Source organism: Camarhynchus parvulus, chromosome 4 (assembly GCF_901933205.1).
Source record: "Camarhynchus parvulus chromosome 4, STF_HiC, whole genome shotgun sequence".
NCBI classification, from domain to species: Eukaryota; Metazoa; Chordata; class Aves; order Passeriformes; family Thraupidae; genus Camarhynchus; species Camarhynchus parvulus.
This window is the reverse complement of record NC_044574.1, coordinates 46,358,796-46,372,579: the sequence shown is the minus strand read 5'-3', so window position 1 is coordinate 46,372,579 and position 13,784 is coordinate 46,358,796. Positions and strand designations below refer to the sequence as shown.

Genomic DNA, 13,784 nt, shown 5'->3' with positions numbered 1-13,784 from the left:
CGGGTGCAGTTGCTTCGCAGCATATTGCTCTCACTGCCTGGACTTCTTGAGGACCTGGAGGAAAAAGACATCACAGACCTGACAGTTGCTCACTGCCTATAGACTTGTCACTTTTTTTTTTTCCTAGGGGATTCTTTTTTAAAAGTATTTTTCTCCTGTGTCTCAGAACAGCAGTTCCTTGAGTGGCTTTGAAATCCATTGCTTCCTTATCAACTTCGGGAGATATTTAAAAAAAAACTTTTCCCCCCTCTCTTCTGTTTTCATAGCCAAAAAAAAAAAAAAAAAAAAAAAAAAAAAAGAAAAAAAGATAATCCTTTTGGGGGAGGGGAGATGATCGTGCTGATGTGGAATAAGTGCTCCTGCTGTCTCCTCTTACTAGCCGCGGTCCTGATCGTGGAGAGCTCCCAGCTAGACAGCTCCAGCTCCAAGGTGAACTCCATCAAGTCCACCCTGATGGGGGAGGCTCCAACTCAGGCAACCAACAGATCTGCAGGCATCCACCAGGGACTGATGCTTGCTAGCAGTAAGAAGGGCAAAATGCTAGAGCAGATGGGAAAACCTCCCAAGCACTATCACCGGCAAGGAGAGGTAGGACATGGCTTCATTGCTTGAGTGTCTGTCCGTGTGCTGTATGTAAATAATTGCTAGTCTTCCCCCTCATATTGTTTTCAGAGCTTTAATATGCTAAATTAATTAATTTACTTCATTGGGCTTGCCTGGGACAATATAATCTCGTAATAGGTGTTAAGAACTGTGCAAGTGCGAGGTTTAAACCATTCATTTTTCTCTGTAGGGTTAATACTGATGGAAGAAAGAGCAATCTAAAAAACTATCATCTTCAGCATTTCTTTTTTTGACTCCTTCAAAAGGCTGCCAGAAGCAAAGGAAGAAATTTCTTGTTAACTCTCAAGACAGTAAATGAGTTGAATTTGAATAGGTGAGGAAAATTTGAAGGTGAAGTAAAAAATTTGCAGCAGTGTAACAAACTTGGTTTTAGAAATCACACCTGGCAAATTGATCTCTGGTATCTTTATCCTTTGGTGAGAATAAAAAAGCATGCTATCCATGTGGTATACTTTATGGTACAGTCCTTTGTTTAATAAGACAGAAAACAAATTCTATGTTCCTTGTCCAGAATATGCTCCAATGATTGTGGAAGTTTTGTTTGGTTATGAGAGTTTGAATGTAAAAAAGATAGAAGAGGTTATAGAAAAAAACAAAACAAAAGAAGGTTAAGGGGAAAAAAACCCAACACCCTGACTTGCTTGTGCAGTCTTCTTTCCTCTCTACCCTGCCTGGAAACTTGCAGGTCTGATAGAAAATAATCTTCATTCAACTCTCTTTGCGCTAATCTATAAAGCAGCATTTTAAATCATCAATCCTGTTCTTCCCTCTCAAGTCTTAACTTGGATGGTTGAATGTTCATGTTGTGATGTTGAAAAAGGTAGACTTCTTCAGAAAATGTAGATTTTATTGGATATTATTAGTATCTCTAAATACAGCTGCTTTTCATAAGCAACATTGTAGCAGCAAGCGAGTGTGCCAACATTCAGCACTAAAAAGGCAAAATACTCAATGCCCGAAGGGTCTGTACTTGCTTGAATTTTCCTTATAGCAACAGAGAAGCTGAAAATTCAAGTAATCCACTGAATTTGCTGAAGTGTTTCACATCAGCTTCCTAATAATTGAATCTTATAATTTGGTTTTGTGTGCAGGCATAGTAACAGTAGTGGTAGTTTTGGTTTTTGTGTGTGAGAAATTTCCAAGCTTTCTTTCCCTAGCCACTCAACTGCTTTATAATTTGCGCAGAATTTGGTTGCCTCTCCTTACCTCTAAGCAAAGTTTAGCAAGAGATGCTGTGATGAAGTTTCATATTACTAAAGTACTTTGCTCTTCTCTAGTTCACATTTTACTAATTACAATTTCATTGCTATGTTGAATTACCTTGAGGAGATAGAGGTGCCCAAAACACCTTCTTATACGTTCTCCTTGGATTTTCTTTTGTTTTCAACGTATTCACGAAATGTTCAAATACAAGTCCTATTTTCCCACTGAGTGTTAGCAGTCTCGTGAGTTTTGTGAGTCTCTGCTGCCCAGCTTTTGCCTTTTGGAGAAGTCTTGCCACCTTCCCCTGTGTACAACATCCTCAGTGCTTCACTATGTATTCAGCGCAATGTTGAGAATAATTGATTATAATTCACCCAGATCCTGAAAAACAATTTGTGCTACCCACTGGTTGCATTTGCAAGATTTGCCCCTAACTTGCCAGCCTGGACCGGGATTTCTGGGTGCTTCTGGTTACTGGCATGAGCTCACAAGGCACACTTCAAGGGGGAGACAGCTCTGTAAGTATCTGTAGTGGTAGAGGACATATCATGCCTATTAAGATTTCATGTTTGTAGCATAAGCAAAGACCCCCAGAGAATTGGTGGCTGTGACTCCCAGGGAATGAAGCCTGACCTCCCATCAAGGGCTGTCAGCACTGAATTTACCCTCTCTCCCTAAGATTCTGTCCCCAGATCTGGCATGGCTCACACAGATGTATGTGAAAATGACACAGATTTGCTCCCAATAATTCTAGATGCTACTTTTGGCCATCTGCCTGAAGCAACACAGCTAATGCAGAATTGTAATAGAAAGAAGAAAAAAAGGGAAAAGACAAGGAAAAGAAAATGAAAGAGAGGAAAGAAAAAAAGGAAAAGAAAAAAAGTAAAGAAAAGAAAAAATAAAAAAGAGAAGAAAAGAGAAAAAGAGTATCTTTTCTGAAAAGGTTTTCTCTTTGGTGATACTTCCAGCTGTAGGGCTGGTAAGCCGCTGCATTTTTTAACAGTGGGGTCACGCATATCAACCAATTAAGACATGATATTTTCATAATCTTTTTTGAAGTACTCTCTTATTAGGTTAGTATTTAATTTGTTTAGATTATGGGACTTTGCACTGAAGTTTACCATGCCACTTAAGAAAGAGCAGGCCTATGCATTTCTTTCTAAAACAATCTGTTGAATTAGTGGAATTTGTAATGTCTTAAAAGTAAGAGTATCTTTTATATCTTGGCAACATTAGATGGTGAGTTGAGTGTCTTGTTTACAACTAGGAAATAGTTTTAATAAGGACCAAGGATATGCATGTTAAACATAAATTAATAGAATTTTGCTGTTGTGAAATCTCTGAGCTGTGCTTTCAGGTCTGGACTTACACGTGGTGGAAATCACCAAAACTGATGAAAGGACCATCAGCCTACAACCTATTTGCTTTTCAATTATGTTAATTCTCAGGACTAGGAGCAACTTGGGAGGGTTTAATCAGCAATAAATCAACCGATACAATAGTTGATGGCTTATCTGGAGTGTTGATGTTTTTCAGCTGGTAGTTACAGTGCTTCTACCCAGAAAAGGAAGATCCAGCACTCTTTTGTCAGGCAAAGTTCCAGTTTAAATTAATGAAAATACTCACATGAGCAAAGCAAGCTGATCCAGATTGCAGAGAGACTGGTGGAGCAAATGTGGATTTTAGTAAGACTTAACATTTTTATGTCTTTCTGAGGAATATTATTTATTTTCTGGTCTTACTCCCTTTACTGCCTTGGATCAGCAGGGAATGAGAAGCCCTGATGTGCTAAATCGGTGAGATTTCATTCTCTTCACTGTTCTTTACTGTCACTGCTGCTTTTCCTTTTCTACAAACTGTTAATGTTTCCCCAATTTCACAGAGAATCAGAAAATGTCTACAGCATTTGCACAAGGGAAATTTTTGCTCAAACCAGTATTGTACAGTGCATGCTAATCTAGGTTACTTTGGGGGGGGTCAGGATTATATACTGGCAGCTATTTATTTCCTTTCAAAACTTGATTTAGAGAAATGCTTCTAGGGATATCCAGCACCTCAGTTCCATGACCTGTCTGTGAAAGTGTTCTGGATATATCCCCTCTCTAGGAAAATATGATACTGTGAACAGGGTCATAATTGACAGTGAAGGTAGATTAATTTTTCTGTGTGTTAGCTATAGCTTCCACTGTGTTTGGGCAAGGTCTCCCACATGAGTGATCTAGTTCAGCTATAGAGATGCAACCTGAAAGGAAAAATAGAACATACTGTACGATGCTTGAAAGGCATAGCCATTCCACAGATTCCTGGTTGATGACTTTGTAGCCTCTTTAATTCACTTCACCATCTTTTAGACTTCTTGCCTCTGGGTTTTAGTCCCCTCTCTCCTCTGAGACGTGTCCCCTCTGTCAATGCTGGGGTTTGCGCGCCTTCGCACTCAATCGCCTTTAATGATCTGGCAGGCTGTGACCTACCAAGCTTTATTTCAAGCTGTTTTCTCTCCTTAATCTATGGGTTGTATTATCTTCTTCCCTTCCCACCTCCTGGCCACAAGCTGTCGCTTCAGTTCATTCCCCAGCAAGATGCGTCTCTCATTCCCTTTGTGCTTCCCCTTGAGACTTTCCCTTCCCCATGAACATGATGGGAGCAGTAGCAATGAAGGGAAGAACTGGGACATCCAGTAGAGGGAACTGACACATCTGTGGGGCTAAGGGATAATGAGGTCTGGAAAAGGAAGAGAGGAGTGAAAAGCTGGGACAAGTTTTAGTGCTGCAGAGGCACAACAGACAGCTATCAGATAAGCCTTAGTATTCCAAATGCACTCGGTTTAATGCTAAGATGTGTTTATTTTTTAAAATTCTATTGCAGCTTGAGCTAAGACATTTGAGACCACAGAAGCCAAACCAAAGAGGCATTTATTCGAATTACTAATTTGATACTGATCTCATACCTATTAACGCATGGACATACGTGTGTTTCTTGGACAGGACATAGTTACCCACAAGGACTTGCTAGAAAATGTTTGGATGATGCTTTGTAGCAAGTAAAACAGCATGAGATGTAGTAATTGAATGCAGTGCCCTGACAATGTTACAATAAAATGTACCAAAGACACCAAAAATGTAACCACAATATCTTAAATAGCTAGTAACCAAGACAGTAAAAATTATTTCTTCATGGGATTAAAAATAAATTAATTAAAATAGCTAGAAATTGCATCCAGCAATAGCTGCCTTTAATTTTTTTATTTAATTTAAAAAAATACAGAATTGCTAAATCTGCAGAGGCCACCAGAGGATTAATTCTTTGCTCTTGCTGTTTGGTGTTAGAAATCTGGGTGACATACTGGTTTACTGGCAGCAGTCTTGCTAAATAACCTACTGGCTTCCCTCTTAACTGCAAAAAATCAGGTACAGAGTATTATCTCCTTCCTGGGTCATACTTGGTGTCTCCTTCAAATTGCTGTTATTAACTGATGTCATAATATAGAGCAAAAGCTCCTATAAAGTAGCTTTACTACCAGTATTTCCTATTAGCTTTGCAACAATGCCTAGAAAATTTCTAGAACTGTGATGTGCTGCTGGGTGTGCAAGTACTTAGGAAGAGTCAGATTCTGTATGGAAAGTCTGTCAGTGCTTAATGACAACACGGAAGATGATGAAGCATGATTACATTTTCCTCTCAGAAAAGTGAGTCTGATTAACTCATTATGTTTGATTAACTGATGCTTTGCAGATGCAAATATAGCACAAGTTTAATTTTGATCTTAATTATCTCAACATCTTGCAAGCACTTCGTATCTCATGGCTTGTCAATAGAGCCTTTGGTCCTTTTACACTTGCTCTTACAAATGCCTCACCCTGGAAATGTTGTTCAGGAGGAATTTAGCTCTTGCAAAGGAGGAGCCCCATGAAGCTTCTGCTTCTGTTTGTTTTCCAGCATGGCTTTCCTCTCCAGGTTTTGTATATCTGCTTATTTTTTTAAGTATATCCAAACAAGTTTTAGATATATGTAAAAATGTTAATTTGGAGAACATCTTCAAAACAGAGAGCTTCCCCTCCCGCATGTGCCTGCCAAGGTCCCTACCAAGTTCATGCTACTGCCTGTGTGCACGCACAGGTTGTGGCTGGCAGGAATCAGGGTGTGGAATCAGGGTCACACCTGGAGCCAGCAGCCCCTGCTTGGCCCATCATTGCCATGGGGCTTGTCACCATGTCCTGTCGAGCTTTGTGTTGGTTTTGGCAGCGCAGTCATGAAATGTTTAAGATGGATTTAAGGAGCTAGAGTTTGTGTGACACCATAGACATGGTTCAGAAAGCTAGAAGCCATCATTCTGCTCTTCCTGCACTGGTAAAATTCCAAGTGAATTAAGAATTTTATATTTATTTTTTTCTTTTAGTGAACTGAAGATAATCCTTTTGAAATCTTTGTCTTTTACTGCTGTGTTCTAGGTGGTGTTTCTGGTACTTTTAGGTTGAAACCTATAGGAAGCTTCTATGAGCTTCAAACCCATGGATGTGAAAAGCCAATACAAAAGCCAAGAAGATCAGAAGGTTTGCTTTGCTCCTCTTTTAAAATGATTTTTGCTTGCAAAAGTTTTTATTTTCATTAGAGACCATGAACTTTTTTTCACCAAGTGTAGGATGTGCATTGGCAGTATGTGTTCCCAAACCATCACTTTTCTTCAGTGTAACTTTTTTGGTTGAAGGTCAGATGTATTCTAATGGAAATTGTAATGAACATTAAGCAATTTTCAAATTGTAATGAAATGTGGAATAGATGGTTTATGGTATTTCCATGCTAATTGCAGAATCCTTTGCTCCAGAATGGGCTAGAGAATGTAGTGCTAGAGAGCGAGTGAGATGGCTTAAAAGGATACATGTGTTCATACTAAAAGACAGCATAATACTAAATCACAGCAATCTTCAAATAAAATAATGAGTTTTGTTCATCTTGGTTACAGTTTTTTGGGGATAGGCCTTAAATCCATCTATGATTTATACATTTTTGTTCACACAAACAGAACCTGAGTTATGAAAATAAATGGAATACAAATATGTAGTGGGAACATGGAGTTCACTCATTCAGCAGCTATTTTGTTCTTACTAATGGAAAGAGCAGAGCAATGCTAGAAAAAGGAAAAAAAACTTAAAAGTTGTTGGGTTTCCCCCCCTCAAAGCACATAAGCACACGGTTCAACCCCTTGGGACTTTCTTAAAGCTAAGCTTTGATATGATTGAATTTTCATATGCATAGTAATGAATCTTTGAGACATGCATGTTGCACATGTGTAGTGCAAATGGCACTGGTTTAGCATTTTTAGCAGCAAGCAAAGGCAGACTGCTCTGCACATGCTTGGGAATGAGGTGTTGCTTCACTCTGCAAGCCCTCTGCCTCATTCTCTGTGCATCATGTAAGTGTGAACCAGGCTGTGCATGCTTTTAAAAGCATATTTATCGGTCCAGTGAATGAGAGGACAGGGTTCAGTTCTACGTGTTTTGGCAGCTTGCCTTGAGTAAAGCAGTGACTTGCTGTCAGCATGATCTCCTCTCTGCAATCTGAAATGACTACAGTGGAGATCTCTTAAAGGAACTGTGAACACAATACATTGATGTTGCAGCAGGAAACTTTTATTCTTGGAATCTTATTCTTAACTGGAACAGCGTCAGGGAAAGTAGTGCATATGGTGGGGGAAGATCTCCTTTACTTTTCCTTTTGCACAGAGCAAGGTAGCTTCCCAAATTGGGTTAGTTTTGGGTTTGTTTTTGCTATATGTTCCTACAGAAAATGGTGCACCTCTTCTTGGCAGTCTGAAAAGATACTAAACTGGACATTATGCTGTGGCCTGACCAGTCAGGATCAGTACATACTGCAGTGTACTTGCCATATTTCTTTGTTTCTTTTCTTTTGGCTTGAAAATGAGAGCAGAGAGCCCTCCCACCTACTTTGTTGTGGACTCAGGATGCTGTTTTCTACCTCAAAAATAAAAGTTTGTGTTTCTTTCTATCTTCTGGAGTTTTAGGTTGCCCACGCAGAGACTGAGCTATGAGTCTTTTACTCTCCCTCTGGTAGGAGTACTGAGTGCATACTTCCTTTCTTTCTTTTTCAAACATCATCTCCCTGACATTCTTCAGGAGGGAGGGAAGACAGAACATATCAAATGGTCATGTTTTACCACACCTGCCATTCTTAAATTTCAGTTTATCATCCACTGAGGTAGCAATAATGACACCATCTGGCTCACATAATCAACCACTCTGTGTGAACTGAACGCTATGGGGTTGCCCAGTGAGACTGAAAGTTGTTCTTTCAGACCAGTTGCTGTTACTCCTAACAAAGCTAAATTTCCATTTGTATATATATTATTTATAACCAATTCCTGTGGTAGGGTGAGAGAGTGTGGGTATAGGTCAGACTTCAGGAATGGAAATTTTGGGAACCAAGCAAGGACCATGAAAAGAGGCGGTTGCCATCCTCTCTCCACACTTTCTCCATATGGAGCCAAACATTGATGTTGCCTCATGTCATCTTACAGGTAAAGAGAAAAAACTGCCTAGGCTTAGAAGTCTACTTTATAGTTTGATGGTTAGTACTAAACTGCTTAGCTGCATACAATGTTTTTGTAATTGTTTAAATAAATACAGAGTTTTTTAAATGCTCTTTAGGAATGCTTGTAAACTTCTGTGCTTGGATTTGTCCCCATTGCTATCTTCCAGACATCCCATTCCTCGCCAGGAAAATGGCTTTTTAACAAGAAGAATACTCTGAAAATTACTTTCTGAGAGGGTCCTGGCCACAGCAGCTGCAACAAATTGCCACTGAACTTCAGTCCCAATTGCTTTTTATTGCTAAAAGGATAAGTGACCAAGTGAACACTTGCATTATAGCTTCACAACAGTTTATTAAGTATCAAACTGTAGTGTGTGATCTTGTCTAACCAGAAGATTAAGGTTTTCTCAGCGGAGAAAAATTTCCCTCAGACTTTGTACTGATACTTAAGCTGCAAAAGGGTGAGAAAGTCCTGCCAGTCCCAAACTGTTCTGTGGTTAGGCTGGCTTAGGGTTTTCCTCTGCTGGGGCTGGCCAGTGATGTCAGCACAAGCAGAGCTATAACAGCATGAGGCAGCTGAGAAGTCAAGGCACAGCAATCCATTGCGTCTTGGTCCACCTCCTGCTGAGGAAACAAGTCCGTGGGGGGCATTTCCTGAGCGAGAGGGTTTTGAGTGGCAGCACAGCTTCAGCGTAGCTTGGGAAGCATTGCTAACTGGGAAGCATTTTTGGCATGATTTTCCAAATAAGCAGTACAGAGCCCAGGAAGGTCAATAAAGGATGAAGCAAAACCTTGAGATGGTACAGGAGGCATGCTTGTGTCCTTGAGCAGGATTTACCACCTGGAAAGGAGGTGTAGGTGTCCTTGCCCCCCTCTCAGCCTCTCTGCTCTAACTTTGAGGATCCCTCCTTCCCCAGACATGCTGGCCTCACTGTCACTGCTGTAGCTTTGGGGCTTGGGTTTGGTTTTGTCCAATGCATTTAAAAGGATGATGCCTTTTCTTAAGCACTATCCTCTCAAGTTATCAGTGAAGAATAGACAAGAAAATCTTTATTTCAGGCACACATGTGCACTCCAGGTGCGAAGGGAACTCTTAAACTGTTTATGAGTGCACAAAGCTCAATGAACAAAGAGGGCAGAAAAGAATGTTGTCATTTTAAGGAAAAATGTGTTTTAAGGCCCTGTTAAAAAATAAAGCCAAAACAGAGCTGCAAATGGGCTGCAGATTGTCTGTGTAAGAGGGATTAGCACTCTGAAAATCTCTGATAGGCTTGTGCCACAGACAGTCCCAGTTAGCCAAGATGCCATTTGAGTGGTTATCCACTGTCAGGCTCTTGTACTCTCCAACAGGCATACACAGGTAAGCAGGATATCACTGCCTTGACTCTGTTTGAAAGGTTTTAGATGACTAGAAGTCAATGGAGACATTGTATGAAAGGTGTGATAGTGGGGTGTGAGTTCCAGATCTGGGTGCTCTTGTCACTTTTAAGTTTGGTGGGGTTGAAGTCTGTTTTACTGTTAAAGGGTCAGAAGGGTCAAGGATGGTTAAAATGAGAGAAAATACGTTAGTTTAACAGCCATGTGAGGGTATCTTAATTTGTTTCTAACAGGTTTCAGGTACACTGAGGGTAGCATCAATAATGATGGTGACAATTCAGTACCCAAACAAAAGTGATGTAACTCGCTCCCCTCCTGCACTGTTTTCCTGATGCACCAAAATAATTTGGCCATAGACAAAAGTTCATGCTGCCAGAAATGCTACACTTCAGTTCTTTGCTCTGCAAAATATGCTGCATTATTGCCCTTCTTATCCAAGAAGTGCCGCACACTTCTGCACAGAAAGCCATCTCAAAGGTTTAGCCTTGTTTACTGGCAGGATGAGTCTGAAATGTATTTATGTACCAAACTCCCTGAATGTTTTCAGTGGGAATTAGGTTCTTCATGCATTTAGGGAGTGTAGTCATGGTCTTTTCCATGCACAAGAGGAATTCAGAGGAAGTCGTCTGTCTGAGACTTGGTGCAAGGCATTCTCAGGGACAAGGACCTCTCTTCTCCTTCATCACCTATGTAAGGTAGTCCGAATTTGGTCATCAGAATAATTTGTTATAATCATTATTACAGAAAGTTTAATCAGAATAATTTATGTTGTTCCCTCAATGATGAAATAATTATCTAAAAAATCAGTTATAAGTCATATCTAATGTAGCAGACGCGGTTACACCAGCCCTTCTCTCTGGGTCACAATCTTCATCCAGAGTAACTTTTTTCTTAAACCAGCATATCTTTTTAAATTTTTTTTTTTCCTGTAAAACTGGACATGGATGCAGAGATGTTGCAAGGAGAGCTGTAGTTCTTGTCTTTAATGAGCCTCTTCCTGACCCACCCTGTGTAAAGCAGTTGACACATCATGTGTTGTGCAGCTGGGACAGCTACCCTGGCACATATCTCTGATATGTGAACGTTTTGACTTTGGCCTTTTGGAAGCCCTGGTCCCATGCTATTCTCCAGAGTCGTGTTTAAGTCATTTGCCAGATACTGTGGATATAGGGCCGGTAGGAGCAAAAGCTGCAGTGGAATTCACAAGTACAGATTTAGCTGATTCTGTGAAAACAGATTGCACAACATAGACTGACAGTTTCTGGATTTGATTTTCTCTCTTTCTTTGGTTTGACCTCGAGTGCTCCTTCTGTCAGCTGGTCAGTATTTGGTTCTGTAGTTGTAGAGTTTGTGCATTGTGTATGTATGTGTGAATGGTTTTTTTGTTTGTTTGTTTGTTTCAGTTTTTTTGTAGGGTTGTTGTTTTAATTTTGCAATGTAGCCCTTTCAATTTGAATTTTACCCCTTGATCAAAAGGCAGGCCAGTTTCTGTGAGGCAGCAGCTGGAGGGCTTGAAGGGTGCTGAGGTGGCACAGGGGTGAAATTCAGGCAGGGTGATCTCCGGTGCTGAGCAGTCTGAGCAGACAAGAGCAGCCATGGACTAAGTTCATGTCCTGTCAGTGTAACAATGAATATCTCTGTCCCTGTGGTACAGGGAGCTCAGCTGCTCCTGATGCTCTTGGCTCTACTGGAAGTGCTGGTTCTTGTTTGCTTTGACCATTTGTTAGTAAAATGGCCACTGCTTTTACTTTTGATCCTCTTCTGCCCTAAATGACCCTATTGTCAGGAAATCAATTTAAAGAGTAGCTACTAGAGGACATTTTGTGAACATTTGATCAAAATACAATTACCCCATCTTTGCTCTTCAAATACTTATAAATACTTATGCCAATGGAGCTATAGCTCAAGTACAAAAACTTTAAAGAAACAGAATTGCCAAGGCATAACCCATTTCATAACTGATTAGAATAATTGATAATTGATCAAAAATAAGCAGGATTAAACAGCCATATTTCACTATACAGGGAGGTTATGAGCAAAGCTTCACATAAACGTTTCGGGACTGATGCTGTTCAACTTACTGGCAAATATTCTGGAAAATGGGCACAGAAATTTTGAGAAAAAATTTATTCACAACAGTAAAAACTTAAGTGAACCACAGAGTTGCAGTAAATGCCAGTATACTGACCACCTGCGAGATAAATCCCATGGGTAAAGTTCCATTTCTAATAGTGTAAAGCAATATAATATGGCACCATGTGATGGCAATTTGGCACATAACTGATAACCTGTAATTTAGAGTAAATTTAGCTATCTTTAATGGTGAAGCTGCACCAGAGAGACAAAAATTAAATACTAAGAACATATTAAAAAATCCAAGTGGAATATCAGGAAGTGAAAAAAAAACAGAGGGCATTTTTAAACTGGTTCTAATCTCATGGTGCTGAGTAACTGTTAAAAGATATAAAAGCAGTCAGGATTAAATGGAGAAGGGATGATCATAATGCCAGAACTGCTTAAACACAGGAGAAAGTAATAGAATGCAAAGATCCAGTTTGGAAAAGGCATGCCCATGGGAGAACAGGAGGGAGAGAAATAAAGTACTGAAGAGTCAGAAGAAGGTGAGTGGGGAACGATTGCTCAGTGTTTGCTGTAGAAGAAGAGCCAAGAGCAGACAGTGTGAAATTATTAGGCAGTCAGGAACTACTTTTTCATGTTGCGGATCTCATTGCCACATGATGCTGTGAGAGCCATGTGTGGGGACTGCTCACATGGAGAGGAGACAGGTGTAGAGATGAGAGATGGCACTGGTAGGTACTGAACTTCCAGCCTTGGATGTGTCTAAGGTGCTGTTGGCTGAAACTGAAAGAATGCAACTGGGAGAAGTCCTTCTGTGCTTGCCTATAATCTTATTCCTCTGAGTATTTGCATCTAGCTGGATGCTGGCCTGGCCACTTTTCTCTGATAGGCTATAGCAACTTTTATGTACTTATTCAGTTAACAATTTTTATCATCATAAAAATCAATAATTTCTTTTTAATCAGTATTGTAAGTAGCCCAGCTTGTTGCCTTAATTTATCAGGAAACTTAAACATATCTGGTTCAATGTAAGCACTTGTGTTTTGTGTACATCTGTTAGGATGTGCATATACAAATATGATGCAAAAACTTAACTTCTGAGCTAAGCCCAATCCTTGGGTCTATGACAGTGGGCACTGATTTTCTTAACCTCTCCAATGCCCATGGACATCAGTGTTGACATTCCTATGAATGCCAGTGTGGCTTTGTTATCTATATTTTTAGTCAAAATGTTAAATAGTCCAAAGAGATTGCTGCAGCAAATGGAAAACATGACTGCAATGAAAATGAAATGGAAAAAAGAAGAGGCAAAGAGGGTTAGAACAGATTTGCAAAGTATGTAGGATACACAAGTCAGGGGAGACTTTTCAAAGATTTTTGCTAAAATTTAATCAGCTACAGAAGTAAATACTTTCTAAAAAGAGTAAGATTTTAAAGTCATTCATTAATCAGAATAAAGTTTTTGGGGTTTGCAGGGAGGAGGGGGATGTCTTTTTTCTTTTCTTTCTAATTTCCTCAAGAATTTTGCTGAGTAAATCCTTCCCTTGCAAATTATCATTATACACAGGGCTGAGTATCTTCAAATTTTTGAAAAGTCCGATGTTTCCAAAGTTGTTACAGTTTTGATGCCAGGGAAGTACGGGGTTGGTCGGCTGTGTCTACAAATAGATAAAAAAAGCTGAGGACAAAGAGCAACTCAGGATTACAGTCAAACTCCAGTAATCTCCTGTTTTATCTTTGAAGTCAATTTGACCAGAGATTTGAGGAGCCTAAGTAGAATTCACAGTGTTGTAAGTGCTGGTATGTGTATGTTTGTGTGCATGTCTTTCCCTGCTTTCACCAGATCCTTCTCTGCATCAGGCAAAAGTTGGAGTTCACAAAATACTGTGTTCCCTCTGTTGTTTTCCCCTTGCAGCAGTCTCTGGTCACCATCTCTGACTTAATGAGTATTGATA

The 13,784-nt window shown here is 39.9% G+C and overlaps 1 protein-coding gene across 1 annotated transcript in view; it reads left to right on the top strand.

Annotated features, from left to right (window-relative positions):
* The first annotated feature begins 330 nt into the window (after positions 1-330).
* The window catches only part of DKK2 (dickkopf WNT signaling pathway inhibitor 2), a 40,468-nt gene continuing 27,014 nt past the window's right edge, over positions 331-13,784 (top strand). The window contains exon 1 of the mRNA XM_030947078.1: positions 331-588. Coding sequence (XP_030802938.1) covers positions 331-588 — 258 coding nt within the window. The remainder of the gene's footprint in view (positions 589-13,784) is intronic.